Source organism: Cetorhinus maximus, chromosome 19 (genome assembly GCF_964194155.1).
Source record: "Cetorhinus maximus chromosome 19, sCetMax3.hap1.1, whole genome shotgun sequence".
In the NCBI taxonomy this organism is placed as follows: Eukaryota; Metazoa; Chordata; class Chondrichthyes; order Lamniformes; family Cetorhinidae; genus Cetorhinus; species Cetorhinus maximus.
Genome location: NC_135897.1, coordinates 77424896 through 77444652, shown reverse-complemented (window position 1 = coordinate 77444652; position 19757 = coordinate 77424896). Strand labels below are relative to the sequence as shown.

General features: G+C 43.7%; 1 protein-coding gene across 3 annotated transcripts in view; it reads right to left on the bottom strand.

Moving 5' to 3' along the window:
* The window catches only part of trpc1 (transient receptor potential cation channel, subfamily C, member 1), a 94653-nt gene that overhangs the window by 44404 nt on the left and 30492 nt on the right, over positions 1 to 19757 (bottom strand). Inside the window, exon 7 of one of the 3 annotated variants that reach the window (XM_078564200.1) lies at positions 17873 to 18209. The exons of the other annotated variants lie outside the window; for them this stretch is intronic. Within the exon in view, the coding sequence (XP_078420326.1) occupies positions 17873 to 18209 (337 nt within the window). The remainder of the gene's footprint in view (positions 1 to 17872; positions 18210 to 19757) is intronic. 3 annotated transcript variants of the gene reach the window in all.

Sequence of the window (19757 nt, the reverse complement as noted above, 5' to 3'; positions counted from 1 at the left end):
ACACTGTCCAGGGAAGAGGCCCTGGACTGAGACACCTGCCCTTATCTTGTGCAAAAACCAAGGTTTCATAACAGTGACATGAACATTGCTCATCATAACAATGAGCCATAGGCAAAGAGTGCTTATTTACAATAGTGAACATTATGTACAAGTGATTAACGCCCATGCCCAGGCTGTGCAACTACATCTTCTTAACCTTCCTAACCCTGCTGCTATGTTTAGTTGCTCTCCAGACACCCACAGCAGAGGTGGGGGCAGCCTGCTGACTGCTACTCCCTGTCTGTGATGACCTTGGTGGGTGTCCCCTGGAGGATCGAGACCTGGAGGGCTCTGGCCTGCTTTCGGGGTCCTGCTGCGTGGCAGTGGCACCCTCCTCGGCCTGAGGAGCTAGAGCTGCTGGGGGTCACAGGAAGAGGGGATTCGGCTGGGCCAGACACTCCCAGAGTCGCCTGGTGGATGGACCTGGGGTGTGCGCCTGTTGATCCTCCTTCCTATGGGTGCCTGAGGACCCCGGGCTGACTCTTTGAGGAAAAGGGAAAGTTAGAGTGAGATCGAGCAGCCTGCATCCCTCTCGCGTTGACACCATTGGAGGCCAACTATGGCGTCAACGATGGGAGTTACAGTCGACCTCACCGTCAGCACAGGAATGGTCCAGATTATCAAGCGCCACCTAGATGACTCTACTTGTCGGGCATTCCTCCACCAGTCTTTTGTTGTGTGCCAGCTTGTCCTGCATAGAGAGAGTGTAAACAAGATGCCTGCCAGGCCAGATAAGAAGGATGCTTGGCATGCGTGGGTGGTTACTGGTGCCAAGGATGGGATGGGGACACAATCCGCAAGGCATTTGAAGGTGTGTGAGAGAGAGGGAACAGTGATGTCCCTTGAGCTGGCAGTGAGTGAGATCCCTGTGGATGTGTGATGGGCTTTTGAGTGTGTGAGTTGAGGGTGATGGGAAGAGTGACTTGCTCTGGTGGAACACAGATCGTTCATCCTCTTTCAGCACTGGGTGGCTGTCCTCTTTAGCAGGGCGTTGACGCTGACCACCGCTGCCACTGCCTCCCACGCTGGATTAGTGACCTTGCTTGCTGGTCTTTGTCCAGAGTGAGGGTAGAGGACTTCACGGCAGACCTCCACTGCATCCATAAGGCACCCAAGGGAGATGTCACTAAATTTGGGGCAGCATGTTTCCTCCCTTTGGCAGCCATGACTTTGCAGCAGCTTCCGATCCCTTAGAGAGTGCTAGCTCTGTGCAGGGCACCCTTTAAATTTGGCACACAGATTACTGAAGGCCTGAGGTGATGGCAGGGCAAACGGATCAGAGGCCGCCCTGTCAGCGATCCAGCGTGTTTCCTAGGAATGAATCATTAATGAGGCGGGACGCTCCGAGAATGGGACAATACGGCCCAAATACCTGCCATTGTGTCTGGCGGGTAAAATGACTTTTTTCATGCCCGCTACTGTGCAAATCTGGGATGGTTCCACCCTAGGATACCCTCTATTTCTGGCATGCAACTTATGGCTTCTACTGTGAAAACAGACACAAAGGCCTGGGTCGGAATTTTGATGTTGGCGTGCGGGGGCAGGCTTGACATGCTGACGCACAAAATGATACGCAATGACATCGGGCGTGCGTCCCGACGTCATTTAGATCTTTCGTTCGGCGGGCGCATGCCAGAGGCAGCTGCACGCCTGCTGAATTGTCAACCGCCTATTAAGCCCATTAGAAACTTATTCAGATAGTTAACAGGGCTGCCCATCCAACCTTAAGGTTGGCGGGCAGGCGAAGAGCTCAAGCGACCTTCGCGTTTTTCAGGAAACCTCATCCACGGGCGGGATGAGGTTTCCTGAAAGTTTAATAAAATCAATAAATTAAGTTTGCTAAATTGACAAACATGACCCAGCTCATGTGACACTGTCACATGAGGGGACATGCCTACATATTTTTTGTCTTTCTTTATTCAAAAATTTCAATATGTACTTAATCTCCCTGAGGCAGCTCCGTGCCTCAGGGAGATTTCTGCGCTGTTGTGCGCAAAAAAGCGCAGGCTCTGACTCTCCCTCTTCCCCCCCGCCCGCACAGGTAACGCTGAGCGCTTCCGGCCATGCGTCACGCTCAAAATGGCGGCGTGGAGCCGATTGCGGGCGGCGATCGGCTCTGCGCCCACCCACACCCGCTCCTGACCGGCCCGCCCGACATGGAGAAAATTCTCCCCCTGGATTTTCACCAAGCCTGGATAACTGGGAGCCTTTTAAAAATGGGGAGCAGATCCCGATTCCAGGATTCTTGACCCCATTCCTGGCTGTCTGATTTTCAGGAATGCCTTTAAAGGGTGTGGAATGGTTCCTGTCAAAAGCCCGCCTCTGGCATTCCTGACTTGGCCAGCTCCATTGCGGAGAGAGGCATGTCCTACTCTTTTACATGGAGTTGGGCCAGGTTTTTAAAGCGCTGCGGTTCACAACCCCCTCAGAGAAATCGGGAAACCTAGCCTGCACAAGGGGACCTTTTAAAAGGCAAGTTCTAAAGGTTCTCCTCATGCCCTCTATGCCAAGCTCTGCCCTTCCACCCATCCCTCGTGGCTCATGCCCCCATGCCAAGCTCTCCCCTTCCACCTCCCCCCCTCCATGACCTCTCATGCCCACTATGCCAAACCCTGCCCTTCCACCCACCCCCGTGGTCCCTTATGCTTTCATGACAAGCTATGGCACTTCCTTGCCCTTTGACCCACTGTACCCTTTCTAGAACCAATGAACCCTATAGTGTATAGCACTACGTATAAAATAAACTTTGATAAAAAGTAATCCATTCATAATTGTGTGGTGAGCAGTTTAGTGGAAATTGGATCAAGTTCATGTAAAACAGCACAAAAGCTAGCTGGGACTAGGTCTCATTAGGGTTTATTTGCTCTGCACTTCACCATTGAACAGCAGGCAGCATCTTCAGGCAACAGTTCAGACAAGCTGATAGTCAAGGAACTGAGGTCTATGTTCCATTACATAGTAATAGCTTCAATGTGTCTAGAAGCAGATTCCAAAGAATCAGGAGTGAGGAATTCCAACAAGTCACGGCTGTGCAATTGTCTACACTCAAGCTGAGCATAACCAACATGAGGTCCGAGCCCCCAAGAGAGGATTGTGAACAGAAATAAAAGAGCAAGGGCATGGTGCTCAGATCTTTCCCAGTTCCTTACCTGTAGCTGCCTCTAGACAAGTGACAGGAAAAGCTCCTGAAAGTAAACAGGTCATAAAGGAGCCAGAATGTGGCACACAGAAAGGACTATCTTTGGATTGCAACTTGTCAAGGAAGGTGTTCTGTTGATCACAAGTAAATTCTCAGCAGACCTTTTCCATCAAGTACGAAGGAGTTGCAAGGTATAAATATAGCACTGCTCATGACTGCAAGGTGTCAGAAAGCACTTCACAAGCAAGGAAGTACTTTTTAAGTGCTATCACTGTAATGTAGGAAAAATGACAGTCAATTTTGCATTCGGCAAGTTCCCACAAACTGCCAGATAATTTGTTATTGTGATGTTGATTGAGGGATAAATATTAGCCAGGATGCCTGGGTAATTCCCCTGCTTTCCTTCAAAATAGTGCCACAGAAGCTTTTACATTCGCCTGAGAGAGCAGAAAGGGCCTTGGTTTAACTTCTCATCTGAGAGATGGCATCTCTGATAATGCAGCACTCCCTCAGTACTGCATTTGAGTGTTAGCCTAGATTTTTGTGCTCAAGTCTCTGGAGTCTGAACCCATGGCGAGGTTGCTACCAACTGTGTCAATGCTGATACCGCAAAATAGTCCACCCAGTAGTTGATTACGAACTCATCAAGGCTCCTTAGACAGCACCTTCCAAAACCACAACCGCTACCATCTAGAAGGATATGGACAGGAGATACATGGGAACACCACCACCTGAAAATTCCCCTTCAAGCCAAATACCACCCTGACATGGAAATATATTGCTGTTCTTTCATTGTCGCAGAGTCAAAATCCTGGAACTCCCTCCCTAATAGCACTGTAGGTATACCTACAGCACATGGACTGGTTCAAGAAGGCAGCTCATCACCACCATCTCAAGGGCAATAAATGCTGGCCTAACCAGCGACACCCACGTCCCATGAATGAATAAAAGAAAGGAGTAACAGAGCCTGAAGTCCACATTGATCTAGCACTCACGCTACAAACAGAAAGCACAGCATCACATCTTATTAAATATGCTATGCCTCACTATTAGTTTCGGTAAAGTCTCAAAACATTAATGCAAACTTTTCAGTTATTTACTTTTCAAATTAGCATTTCCCATATAAACAGTAGTACTAATAAATTATTTTTAAAAATATATCCAAATAAACATAAGGTTAGGTCTCCAACAAAAATATCTTCATTCATAGACTGCCAAACCCTTGAGGCTTCCTGTTGTGGTTGCTCAACTTCTGCCAGCTCCCTGTAATCATCTTCTGCCTCCTCCTCTTGTGTCATGCCTAGTTGCTATGCTTCTTCCATAGGCAAGCACATGCCTTTCCATAGCTATGTTGTGTAGTATACAGAAAAATAACACCACTCCACCAATTATTTCCAAGGCATTTTACAGGTCTCCCTCTATGTGGTACAAACAATGGTATAAATGTCTGCTTGATAACATTCCTGAAATGTACTTCTTCATAGGTTCTTTGCTGTGTGGTATGAGGGAGGCACAACAGTCCCATAAGCCATAGTTCAAGGAGATATTCAATCTCATTGGGTTGTGGCGAATCCATGACTCCCTGAACGGGGAAGTGTAGGAATAGCACAAGGTGCATTCAACCCCTCAAGCCTTTTCCCACCATTCAATTAGATCATGGCAGATCTGTGCCTCAGCCCCATTACCCGCCTCTGCTCTGCATGCTTTCATACTCTTGCCTAACAAAAATTTATCGATCTCAGTCTTCAAAGCTACAATTGACTGCTAGCATCCACTAACTAGCCTTTGTGTGAAGAAGTGCTTCCCAATTTCACTCTTGAATGGCCTGGCTTTAATTTTATGATCATGTTCTCATATTCTGGATTTCACCCAGCAGAGGAAATAAATTCACTGTATCTACCGCATCATATTTTTTATCATCTTAAGAACCTTAATATTCCCCCTCAGTCTTCTATACTTAAGTACTTAGAAGCCACGTTTATGCAGTCTGTCCTCAGACTGTAACCCTTTAAATTCCAGTATCATTCTAGTGAATCTGCATTGCACCCATCCAAGGCCAATGTATTATTCCTGAGGTGCTATGCCCATAACTGGGCAAAGTACTCCAGATAGGATCTGAACAAGGATCTATACAATTGAAGCAATAATTACCTCACCCTTATGTATTCCAGCCTGCTTGAGACAAAGACCAACATTTCATTTACCATCCTGATTGCGTTTTGTACCTCTTCATAAGTTTTTAATGACACATGTACATGGGATCCCTCTCCTCCACAGTTTCTAGTTTCTCATCATTTGGAAAACATTTGATTCGTCTTTCTTGGATCAAAAGAGGATGACCTCTCATTTCCCCATGTTGACCTCCATAAGCCACATTTTTGCCCACTCACTTATTCAACAGAACTTATACCAGGAAATTATGCATTTCAAAAATAACTCCTTTCTACTGGTCAACCACTATTTGGCTGTTAATCAAGTGGTATATGTTTCTGTTAATAAATGTCATGGGATATTGCACAGGTGATTCAGTAGTCTTAGTTGCAATTGCTGACATCCTATATCCTTGGATTGTCACATCTTTCATAAACTTCTTCTACTGCTGGTGCATCAGCATGCTAATTTTAATGTGTTCACTTCTGTTTTAAAGTATGGCATCTGTGGCATCTGTAATGCAACAATGAGCTACAAACTGCCTGACAGTCATTAGCCTCCTGCTTTTGATTGGAACTGATTGCTGTTGTCATTTCTCAAGTTACTAGTAGTACAATGCTCTTTGATTGTGGGTCTGGTTCCAGGAAATGGCACAATTCATAAGTGAATTGTTGGTAAGGCATAGTTCCTTATTCACTCCCCCTTGGTGAAACTCAGGCAGTTCTGTTGTTGCTGGCATGGGCACTGTCTAGGACAATAGTAGATTCTGGTTCAATGAAGAGTGCAGGAGGGCATGTCAGGAGCAGAACCAGGCATACCTAAAAATGAGGTGTCAACCTGGTGAAGCTATAACACAGGACTACTTGCATGTCAACCAGCATAAGCAGCAAGTGATATAGACAGGGCTAAGCAATCCCACAACCAACGGATAAGATCTAAACTCTGCAGTCCTGCCACATCCAGTCGTGAATGATGGTGGACAATTAAACAACTCACTGGAGGAAGAGGCTCCACAAATATCCCCGTACTCAATGATGGAGGAGCCCTGCACATCAGTGCAAAAGATAAGGCTGAAGCATTTGATACAATCTTCAGCCAGAAGTGCCGAGTGGATGATCCATCTCGGCCTCCTCCGGAGGTCCCCAACATCATAGATGCCAGTCTTCAGCCAACTCGATTCGCTCCACATGATATCAAGAAATAGCTGAAGGCACTGAGTACTGCAAAGGCTATGGGCCCTGACAATATTCCAGCAATATTGGTGAAGACTAGTGTTCCAGAACTTGCTGCGCCCCTAGCCAAGCTGTTACAGTACAGCTACAACACTGGCATCTACCCGGCTATGTGGGAAATTGCCCAGGTAAGTCCTGGACACAAAAAGCAGGACAAATTCAACTCAGCCAATTACCACCCCTTCAGTCTGCTCTCCATCATCAGTAAAGTAATGAAAGGAGTCATCAACAGTGCTATCAAGCGGCACTTGCTTAGCAAAAACCTGCTCACTGATGCCCAGTTTGGGTCCTGCCAAGGTCACTCAGCTCCTGACTTCATTATAGCCTTGGTTCAAACATGGACAAAAGAATGTGGCATCTAGAAGCCCTAGCAAAACTGGAGTCAATAGGAATCAGGGAGAAAACTCTCCGCTGGTTGGAGTCATACCTAGCACAAAGGGAGATGGTTGTGATTGTTGGAGGTCAGTCATCTCAGCTTCAGAACATCACTGCAGGAGTTCCTCAGGATAGTGTCCTCAGCCCAACCATCTTCAGCTGCTTCAACAATGATCTTCCTTCTGTCATAAGGTGAGAAGTGGGAATATTCGCTGATGATTGTACGATATTCAGCACCATTTGCAACTCCTCAGATACTGAAGCAATCCATGTCCAAATGCAGCAAGACCTAGACAATATCTAGGCTTCAGCTGACAAGTGGCAAGTAACATTTGCACCACACAAGTGTCTGGCAATGGCCATCTCCAACAAGACAGAATCCAATCATCGCCCCTTGATGATCGCCCCTTAATGGCATTACCATCACTGAATCCCCCACTATCAACATCCTGTGGGTTACTATTGACCAGAAATTGAACTGGTCTAGCCATATAAATACTGTGGCTCCAAGAGCAGGTCAGAGGCTAGGAATCGTGTGACTCCCCAAAGCCTGTCCATCATCTACTAGGCACAAGTCAAGAGTGTGATGGAATACTTTCCACTTGCCTGGATGAGTGCAGCTCCCACAACACTCAAGAGGCTTGACACCATCCAGGACAAAGCAGCCCACTTGATTGGCAACACATCCACAAACATTCACTTCCTCCACCATCGACGCACAGTAGCAGCTGTGTGTACCATCTACAAGATGCATTCCAGAATTCACCAAAGCTCCTCCGACAGCACCTTCCAAACCCATGGCCACTACTATCTAGAAGGACAAGGGCAGCAGATACATAGGAACACCACCACCTGGAAGTTCCCCTCCAAGTCACTCACCGTCCTGTCTTGGAAATATATCGCCGTTTATTCACAGTCGCTGGGTCAAAATCCTGGAACTCTCTTCCTATCAACACTGTGGGTGCACCTACACCACATGGACTGCAGCAGTTCAAAAAGGCAGTTCACCACTGCCTTCTCAAGGGCAATTAGGGATGAGCAATAAATGCTGGCCCAGCCAGCGACACCCACATCCCATGAATGAATAATTTTTTAAAAAATTCTCCTTGTCCTCCTGCCATGGTCTCGGGTCTGCCTATTCCTCTTCTGTTGTTCATCTTCCTACTACTACATGTCAGCTAAGTCATAATTGTCAACCATTCACAATACTGAAACATCTGAATTACTGCTTTCAGTATCTCTTTTATGCTTCAAGCTGGACTACTGCTGGCTTTCTACAATGATTTTCTCATTGGTTTCATTAACAGAAATGTGCATGGGGTGCAAACAGGAGCTTACTTTGCAAGTTCACCATTAATTCAAGCTCAACAAGCCAAGCCAAAAGACAGTTAACATCAGATCTGTGTGTTACCTCCATTAATCCAGATTACAGCCCAATGGAATTTTTAGAAACCTGTTTGTTCTTCATTAATCCTAATGTAAGTTGCTATCCATTAGCTCCCACTCATTGCATGCATTAATCCTAATGTTTGGAGGAGTTTCACCCACAACAGTAATCAAAATAAATAAAAACTCATTACTTGCTTCAAGGGATAGATACATTCATTGTGGATGGTACTGTTGTGGGTGACAGCATGCCATGATAAATATTTCTTCAGCACTTTTACTGAAAAATATTTAACTTTATCACGCATTATGTGACTTCCAAAATTTATCTGCTAAAAGCTGAGGAAAACCTCAAAGAAGAATGAATAGATAGCAAGAACTTTAACTAAAGACGTGAATGGTTTTTGACCATGACTAATCACACAATACTAACCTCTGAGAGAAAAAGCTTTGTTGAAACACAATGAAAACTTCATCATCAATAGACCCAAATATATACAGAGCCTACAAATTGTCCTGCTGTAATCTGTAGATGAGGAAGGAAAAAGGTTCCTAGAGCTCTGCCCAATTCCTAGATTGACCATTATGAATTAATTGGTTCTCCACACTTGCAGCATCAATTCTATATTCATTGACCTGCCAATAAGTTGGATAAGAGATAACTAGAAGTAGCCCAATACGTACAGTAAAACATGTGAGAAGATTCAAACAACATAAATCATGAAACACAAACAGCTCAATGTCACATGAAACCCCAAATGTATTATTGCCTTGAAACACAAATTTTAAATTTAAGTTTTTTTTTTCAAATGAAGCACTTACTACCTACTGGAAGATGGAAAAAGCAGAGCTAGGCAGCAAGTTCCCAAGTGTGTGAACCACTAGATTCACTGGCCAAGAGTCCTTAAAATAACTTGTGCCACACCTGATCTATTTCTTTCTGGTTAAGATAAATGTTCCAGATGAAGAGCTATCGTTCTTCTCCATCACTTCAGTACAACAAAATTAATATCATAATGGAGCAGGAAAGCAGTAAAATTAGAATTTAAATAATCACCCATTTATCCATTGCCTAATTCTGCACCGTGTTGCAAGATAAAATCACTTTTTTCACCATGTGGTTCTCCAAAGCACTCTCGCATTACTGGTGGAACTGAGGCTAACAGCAGGAATTTAATCTCGTCCCTAACCTTACTGCAGATCTGGCAGCTCCTGTTTCTCCAGGCTGAAATTACTGTATCAAATTTCACTGACAATTCCCAATTATTCACAAAACTGCGGCTGAAGAAATAAAAAGTACATTACCACCATTAAGAAGCTTAAAATGCCAAAGCTTGACTTACATAGCCCAACATTTCAAAGGGATTTCACCAGTATCCTGTTGTAACTCCTGCAGGAGACCAGTTGAATATCCCAGTTAAACTACAAGCACACAGTTTTACCTGGTATCCACTATTTCTGGGATTTTCCATCTTGCCCTTTGCAAAGTAAAAGCCATTGGGGTGACACAGGGGCTCCCTGCTACCATGGCTCATTTGGACCTTGCTGTGGCACTGGAGATTGGTATGCCTAGTAGGATGAGGCATACTGAACAACAGATGGATGGAATTGTGCTTCACTGAGGGCTCCAAACCCCAAAGAATGGAAGGATTTAAAAAAATATATCTTGATCACTCCCGTTATACATAAGGTCAAAAAGAACATCTTTGCGATCTGGAATGGGGCATAGGAAAAATCTATCTCCAGTGGCAAGGCAAGTGCCAGATGTTTTGGCTTTATGGGACAGGCAGGTGCCACAGGTGCACCTTGCAAATGCTTGTGCTCACATGCAAATTCCTGGTGTGTGAAATGCTGAAAAGAGAGAATACTGTTGCTCTTGTATTCAAGAAAAAAACAAGACATAGAAAAATCTGTTGAATAAATTGCATCAGTTTGCCAAAGAGTATTCTTTGGACATAAATAAGCAACTTCTTGAAGCAAGTGCATATTTCTGTGATCCTTCGGAAGCAGTCCATCAGTGATAACTCTCTGCTTTGTGGGTTTTGAGATTCCTTAAGTCATCGTGGTTAGAATTAATCACAAGGTCTCCAGGAAGCCAGATTCACTAATTAAATGTGGGTATTTGTGTAATAACCTTTGGACACATGAACGTTGGAGGTCAATTCATACAGCTGTTCTAAATCGTGACTTAGGGATTGTGCAAGGATCTTAAGGTTCCCAAATACTTAGGAAATGGGAAAGCTTTCTTTTGCCAATTTTCTCTATTCCCCACTACAGCCCAGGATGAACACTGAAATGGGAACCAGCAGACATCCAGAACCTTGCCAATTCTTCACATCTTTTTCACACATGTAGCCAGGCACAAAGATTCCTGAAGTTCCTGGCTTGAGAAAAGGAGTAACTCTCAATTACGCTGGGTGCACCTAGAATGCAGTCTGGAATCCAAGTTCCACTGGAATTTTACCCTGTTGAAGCAGGATATTTTAATTCCAGACATAGGTTCATAGGAATACCATCCATCTGCCTTCTCCAACACTCCTCCCCACCGCGGAGGCTGTCAGCCATGGTTATCCAGGGAATTCCTACCCTATAAAGGCCTCGTTGGAATGCATATCAATCTGGCAAGTGTGTCTCCTTGAGGCCTTCTGAAGACCCAAAAACATCTTTCGATGGCTCCCTAGGGAAGCAAAGGACAACATAAAAAAAAAATATTTTGTTAATTTGGGTCTTGGGGATTGGGGCAAAGAGAGGAACTTCAAATGCAACGGCAAAGTGCTGTTCTACTTCAAAAGTACAGAGGTATTGATGCACCCTTACAGGTACTGGTCAGGCCCTGGATACTCAAATGATCCCGCTTAGGACAGGATCTTGAGCCAGGAGTAAAGGTGGTCAAGGGTTTAGCTGCCCAAAAGTGGATCCCCAGCAATTCCAAGGCCTGAGTATTGCCAAGCTATTTGACATGCTGCCATCACTGCAGAATTCACCACAGAGTTCCTAACCATATAAATACTGTGGCTACAACAGCAGGTTGGAGGCTAGAAATTCTGCAGTGAGTAACTCACCTGACTCCTTAAATCGGTCCAAGGCATGTCAGGAATGTGATGGAATACTCGCCACTTGCCTGGATGAGCTCCCACAACACTCAAGAAGCTCGACACTATCCACAACAAAGCATGCCATCCACAAATATTCATTCCCTCCACCACTGACGCACAGTGGCAGCAGTTTGTACCATCTACAAGATGCAATGCAGCAACTCACCAAGGCTCCTTAGACAGCACCCTCCAAACTCACTACCATCTAGAAGGACAAGGGCAGTAGATGCATGAGAACACCACCACTTGGAAGTTCCTCTTCAAGCCACACACCGTCCTGACTTGGAAACATCTCGCCATTCCTTCACTCTCGCTGGATTAAAATCCTGGAACTCCCTCCCTAACATCACTGGGTGTACCCACACCACAGGAACTGCAGCGGTTGAAGAAGGGCTGGGCAATAAATGCTGGCCTAGCCAGCAACATCCACATCTCATGCTTGAATAAATAAAGTCCTGTCCTCACTCAATACCCACAATTAGATCCTTTCTGGCAGGGGTCACTGGATAGTCATTAGATATGTCCTTCTTTTGAGTGATGGACACTGACTGACAACAATCGCAGGGCCTTTATCTTTGCCCCAGCTGAGATCTGCCAAGCACTGACTTGGGATCTATCCGAGCATCTCCCTCGTATACACAATCCAGTATCATAGCAAATAGGGTATTTATCCTTTGAATCCTTACAATCTTTTAATTGAACTTCAGCTCAAAAAGCAAAGCACAGTGGTTTCAATGGAATTGGAAATCAGGCAATTGTTATAGTGAACAGGAGATCCGCCTGGTTTCTGCTGAGGCAGTAAGTTCAGAATTTCCCCCAGTGATTCCGAAATTTGTTTCAAAGAACTGCAGTGTCGATCAGTATAAATCTGTTACCTACCATTAGACTGCTAGTTAGCTTTGTGAAACTTTAGCACCATTAAATGAGTGCTATCAAACTATCTTTTAATACTGTAGTTTCATTCTGTTTACTTAGCTATTGCTCTTTATTTTTCCCTTTCTACTTACCCTTCCAAGTTCCCCCACCACCCCCACCCCTACAAAGAAAAAGAGAAGTCATGATGATCAATAATACTGTCAAGTGTCAGGTTCAAAGTACACACAGTCATCTCCACTTGCTTGGACTCTTCATTCCCAGAGCTTCCAATAGGCAAGAAAATGTAAACAATTCACTAAACTGGCCCAAGTTCTCAGGAATCAATATTAGCACTTGCATGCAAATGTACACAGAGGTTTGTATGGAACAGTTTTAATCTTTTTTTAAAAATGTGGATGACCATTTAGTTATCAGAGGTTTGATAAATTATCATTTATTATAAGCTGAGCAACAGAACATTTAAGTTGGAAAGTTAAAAATGGTAACAATTTTCTAGGTTACTACTTTTCGCTTAATGCTCCCAAAGGCTGTGTCTTCAAGTTTTATATCTGTCCAAAAAAAAAATTAAATACTTTGTCTGTTTTGATTCTTGGGGACTAATAATAGAGCTGTGAAATAGTTTTTGACTGTGGAATCTTGAAATGGTTTCAGAATGTGAAGTTTGGCAGTCAATACACAGACCTTTCCAAAGGGAATTTAAACAATTCTGTACCAGTGTCTCCAATGTCTCCTTGCTAAAATGTTAAGACTTTGCAGCCCCAGTTAGGTAGATCACATAGTTCCATTTCTGAAATGTGTACTAATCTACATTAACCTTTTAGTAACGCATGGCAAGATAGGAACATTTAAAAAGTTATCATCTTGATATTAAAATGAATTTAGGAATAGTGTATGATTCAAAACCATCAAAATTTTTAAATCAAAAACAACTATCTTAGAATCATAAAAATTTATAGCCAAGTCTGGATGAATTACTTACGTCATTTCACCCCCCTGCCCTTTTCTCACACGAGTTTAAATGTTTTGTTTTCCAATTTTTATCCAGCTCCCTTTTACAAAGGTTCACAACTAAATAGTAAAGCCCTGAGGCGGGTGCACAGAGTCAGGAAATTTCCCAGCTTGCCGCACCCGCCTTGGGAAGAAGTGCCCCAAATAACGGGATCTTCATTCCAGGGGAAGCAGGTGTGTGCTGGAGTCAGGCCCCCTGCCCCCAAAACAGTTTGGAGGCAGCCACCGGGTCTGCCTAGTGCTGAAGCAGGCTGTTTAAAAGGCCTGCCTTGATGCTCTGAGACTTCATCCCAGTTGTTTTATTTAACATTAGGCCCTCTAGTCTTACCCCTCACATCCCCTCACCCACTCTCTATTTCCCATCCATGCCAACTCATGCGAACCCATGCCCCCACCCAGTACCCCATGGCCCCTCACATCCTCAATGCCAAACTCTGCCCATCCCCATGGTCTTATAGCCCCTATGCCTACTTAGTGTCAACTCATTCTGACCATGCCCCTCCACTCGCCACCCTTTTCCCTTACATCCTCCATGACAACTCACCCAATATTCACCAAGGGCAGACCTCATGAGCCATGCTAAGATGAAATAAAGTTCTATGTATCTATTACAGACTTCGCAATATGAAAAATCAAATATTTGTATTCATAGCCCCACATCAAAGACAACTAATCCCTTAATAACCTCTTGGAGCTGTCAATCAAACTGTGAACTTACAGCCCCCACCCCCCACAGTGAAGCAGCAATAATACCATAATGATAGCCCTTAGAATAATGTCAGAAAACGGATATTAAAATTGCAAGCAATGTTTTTTTTCAACTCCGTGACACAGCAGGCTGATTTTTTTCAAAATTTATTGGGCAAGGTATTTAAATAACTTGACAGCTTGACAGTTCCATAGACCTTATCTGACTTTTAGGAGCATTTACGTCTACTCTTAAAAATCATAAGCCACACACTGTGGGATTATGGACCTCGCTCCAGCAAAATTTGGGTCTGTTTGAACTAATTCTGTGTTCAAATTGCCCTGCTGGGTTCGGGTTTCCCATATGTGTGAATCACATCCCGTCCCCTTCCCTTTACTGGCAAAAATCAGATCTGTTGGCAATGGGATTGGGACTTCTGGATACAGGGTCCGGGCGCCATTTTGGATAAGGTGCAGAGTCTCCACAATTCAGTGAAAATCCAGGCCTAAAATTCAGCATCAGGAAGAAAACCAAAATTCACTGAAGGTAGTTTTGACTATAGGCAATAGTATAAAATGGGGGCTATCATATCTGTTTAATACAGCTCTTGTAATTTTTATTTTCCATAAAGTCGGTGGTAACTTTTGAAAGGAATAATAATTTGAAATTCCCTTCCTTCACCAGCAATGCACAGTGGCAACAGTGTGTACCATTGACAAGATATACTCCAGCAACTCGCCAAGGCTCCTTCAATGGCACCTTCCAAACCTGCAACCTCTACCACCAAGAAGGACAAAGGGAAGCAGATGCATGGGAACACCACCATCACAATTTTCCCTCCAAGTCACACACCATTCTGACTTGGAACAATATCGCCATTCCTTCATTGTTGCTGGATCAAAATCCTGGAACTCCCTTCCTAAGAGCACTGTGGTAGTACCTGCACTACATGGTCTAAAGATGGTTCATCAACACCTTCTTAAAGGCAATTAGGGATGGCTAATAAATGCTGGTCAGCGACCCTCACATCCCACGAACAAATGTTAAAAACTGAGATGTTAAACTCAGTCCCATCTGCCTGTTCAAATGAACATTAAAAAACCCATAATGCATTTTCAAAAGAGAGCAGTAATTTATTCTAACCAAAAATTAGCCTTCAATCAACACCAGTGAAACATACTAACTGGTCATTCATCCTATTGCTGTCTGTAGTACCTTGCAGTATCCAAACTGCCTATGTGTTTGCCTACATAACAATGGTGATTGTACTTTCAAAGTGATCTATTGATTGTAAAGTACAATGGGATGTTGTAAGCATATGATAAGCCACTATATGAATCCAAACTCTTTCATTCTTTTCTGTAACCATGAAGGAAACGGAAGATAACATATTAACATTGAAAGCTGCGTTTATATAAAATGTATAATGTTTGTAGCTTTTGGATTCTTGGGAAAATATATAAGAACTAGGAGCAGGAGTAGGCAATTCAGCCCCTCGAGCCTGCCCCACCATTCAATACGATCATGGCTGATCTCATTTTGGCCTCAACTCCAATTTCCCGCCCTCTCCCCATAACCTTTCAACCCGTTACTAGTTAAAAATCTGTCTATCTCCTCCTTAAATTTATTCAGTGTCCCGGCATCCACTGCACTCTGAGGTAGTGAATTCCACAGATTCACGACCCTTTGAGAAAAGTAATTCCTCCCCATCTCTGATTTAAATCTACCACCCCTTAGTCTAAAACTATGGCCTCTCGTTCTAGAATGCCCCACAAGGAGAAACATCCGCTCCACGTCTACTTTGTCTATCCCCTTTAGCATCTTATATGCCTCAATTAGATCTCCTCTCATCCTTCTAAACTCTAGCGAGTATAGGCATAAACTGCTCAATCTCTCCTCATAAGACAAGCCCCGCATCTCTGGAATCAATCTAGTGAACCTCCTCTGAACCGCCTCCAATGCAACTACATCCTTCCTCAAGTAAGGGGACCAAAACTCTGCACAGTGCTCCAGGTGCGGTCTCACCAATGCCTTGTACAGCTGCAACAACACTTCCCTATTTTTATATTCTATTCCTTTAGCAATAAATGCCAAAATTCCATTTGCCTTCCTTATTACCTGCTGTACCTGCATGCTAGCTTTCAGCGATTCATGCACAAGGACACCCACATCCCTCTGCACTGAAGCATTCTGAAGTTTCTCTCCATTTAAATAATAAGTCGCCTTTTTATTCTTCCGACCAAAATGGATAGCCTCACACTTATCCACGTTAAACTCCATCTGCCAAATTTTGGCCCAATCACCTAACCTGTCCATATCCATTTGTAAATTTCTTATTTCTTCATTATAACTTACTTTCCCACCTATTTTGGTGTCATCTGCAAATTTAGCTATAGTACCTTCTATCCCCGAATCCAAGTCATTAATATAGATTGTAAATAGTTGGGGCCCCAAGGACTGAACCCTGTGGCACCCAACTAGTTACAGCTTGCCATCCAGAAAAAGACCCATTTATCCCGACTCTCTGCTTTCAGTTGGTTAGCCAATCCTCTATCCAAGCTAATATATTACCCCTAAACTCCGCGAAAAATAAACGAATTATAAAACCACAACACAGAACACCCGTTGAGTCGTATCAAATGTTCAATTTCACACGATAAGATGGAAATGCCTGTTTGGTGTCCATGCCATATTAAATGTATTTATGTATGGAACTGTGGAGCTAATGTATTTATTTATCCATCTGCACTAGGTTAGGAAAACCAGTATTTCTTTATTTTCCAGGGAGGAAGCAAAAGACACTTCACTCTCTCCAGGTACACCTCTCAGAAATGTTTTTCTAAATTCTCTCAGCAGCCATGTGTACCTCCCCTGTTCTGCCACTATCCCCCTGCAACAACTGAATCTCCAATACACCAAGAGAAACAAAAACAGTAGTAAACAGCAATGCACCCTAATTACTAGCACTCATATGTTAGTTATCCAATAGTATGCCCTGCCTCCTGGAATTATAACATTTCTGCACACATTAGATAATAACTTATTAATGGTCCATTATGAGGTGAGTTTCATGATGCTACAGTCTCTGTCATGTAATCCTCTACACATCTAACTCCTGTGTCAAAATCAGCTTTATGTGTTAACATAGAATCATACAACACAGAAGGAGGTCATTCGGCTCATCAACCCTGTGCCAGCTCTTTGAAAGCCAATGTGATTAGTCTCACTGCCCTGCTCTTTCCCCATAGCCCTGCAAATGTTTCCTTTCCATGCACGTTTTCAATTCCCTTTTGAAAGTTATTATTTTAATCTTTTCACCAAGCTCAAAATGCAAAATATACAGTCACAAGGAAATAAGAAACAATTTTTAAATATGAAAAGACACCAAAACTAAACGGCTGTCAGTAAGATTAAGGTTATAATCCAATCCTGGATTCTGTTGACATTCTTAAGATGCTCCGGTTTCTCCCCTACTATTAAAGTACAGCTTGTCCTGATGCAAAGCAATTTCAACTATGCATCAGGACAAAGTCTGTGTATAACTTGGATATGAATTCAGAAAATTGAATTGAGACATTCATCGTGATCCCAATTTTAGAAAGCGTAGGCACGCTTGCGTGAAACCCCATTTTGACTTCCAAGTGGATGATGCAAAATAAGAAAATACAACTAGGCTATGCTGCCCACCATCAGTCTCAAACTAGTGCACGTAGTATTCCTCTGCCCTTAGTTAAAAACACCATCAGAACTGCATTATTGAGTTAAAGTTGTACTCACTGACAGCCATCTAGTGTATAGTTAGGTAGAGGCAGAGATAGAGATCAAAACAGAGAGAGAGAGGGAGAGAAAGAGAAAGGGAGAGATCCATTATAAATTGAATTACCAATTATCCATATAATCAGGAGGTAGTCGATCATCTCTAGCGCTGGGCCCATCGTGTTTTTTTTGTCTTCATTGTACACCAGTGAGTACAAGTTCAGTAACAGTAGAAAAGTGAAATATGATGCACTGTGAATGATGAATTTCATAAAAGGAGTGTGAATGACTCGTCCTACTCGAGACTTTGGTGCTAGCAGGTAACAAAGGGACAACACTGGCCACAGGGTGGCAACTGACAGAACAGTCAGAATCTTCTTACAGGTGTGCTTCCGTCTATAGCCTGCCATCTGGCCGAACCAGACTGTGTTCAGAAACTGCTGGCAATTGGACTGAGCCACAAACTGCAGGATATATAGAAAAATGGAAGAAAGTACAATCAACTATTGGTTTACATTCCTACACCATGATTATACTGTGTGTTTACTGGACATTACCCCTTAGCATGAATTCATTTAAGTGCTTGACCTATATTATACAGTATATTTCCTGGGAGTGCACCAGGAAGGATCGGAATTTGGTTGGTCCTGGAAATGCGGCATGTTTCCGATGGGCCCTGTTGGGGACGAGGCAACCATGGCTGACAAGGGAAGTCAGGGACAGCATAAAAGCTAAAGAGAAAGCATACAAGGCAAAGAGCAGTGGGAAACCAGGGGATTGGGAAGCCTACAAAGACCAACAGAGGACAACTAAAAAAGAAAAAAGGAGAGAGAAGATTAAATATGAGGGTAAACTAGCCAGTAATATAAAAGAAGATTGCAAGAGTTTTTTTAGATATATAAAGTGTAAGAGAGAGGCAAAAGTGGACATTGGGCCGCTGGAAAATGACGCTGGAGAAGTAGTAATGGGGAACAAAGAAATGGCGGAGGAACTGAATAGGTACTTTGCGTCAGTCTTCACGGTGGAAGACACGAGTGACATCCCCAAAGTTCAAGAGAGTCGGGGGGCAGAGGTGAGTATGGTGGCTATTACCAAGGAAAAGGTGCTAGGAAAACTGAAAGGTCTGAAGGTGGATAAATCACCTGGACCAGATGGATTACACCCCAGAGTTCTGAAGGAGATAGCTGAAGAGACAGTGGAGGCATTAGTGGTGAACTTTCAGGAATCACTGGAGTCAGGGAAGGTCCCAGAGGACTGGAAAATCGCTAATGTAACCCCACTGTTTAAGAAGGGAGTGAGGCAAAAGACAGGAAATTACAGGCCGATTAGCCTGACCTCGGTCGTTGGTAAGATTTTAAAGTCCATTATTAAGGATGAGATTTCAGAATACTTGGAAGTGCATGGTAAAATCGGGCAAAGTCAGCATGGTTTCATCAAGGGGAGGTCATGCTTGACAAATCTGTTAGAATTCTTTGAGGAGGTAACGAGTAGGTTAGACAAAGGAGAGCCAATGGATGTTATCTACTTGGACTTCCAGAAGGCCTTTGACAAGGTGCCGCACAGGAGGCTGCTCAGTAAGATAAGAGTCCATGGCGTTAGAGGCAAGGTATTAGCATGGATATAAGATTGACTGTCTGGCAGGAGGCAGAGAGTGGGGATAAGGGAGTCCTTCTCAGGATGGCGGCCGGTGACTAGTGGAGTTCCACAGGGGTCAGTGTTGGGACCACAACTTTTCACTTTATACATTAATGATCTAGATGAAGGAACTGAGGGCATCCTGGCTAAGTTTGCAGGTGATACAAAGATAGGTGGAGGGACAGGTAGTATTGAGGATGCGGGGAGGCTGCAGAAGGATTTGGACAGGTTAGGAGAATGGGCAAAGAAATGGCAGATGGAATACAATGTGGGGAAGTGTGAGGTCATGCACTTTGGTAGGAAGAATAGAGGCATGGACTATTTTCTAAATGGGGAGAGAATTCAGAAATCTGGAGTGCAAAGGGACTTGGGAGTCC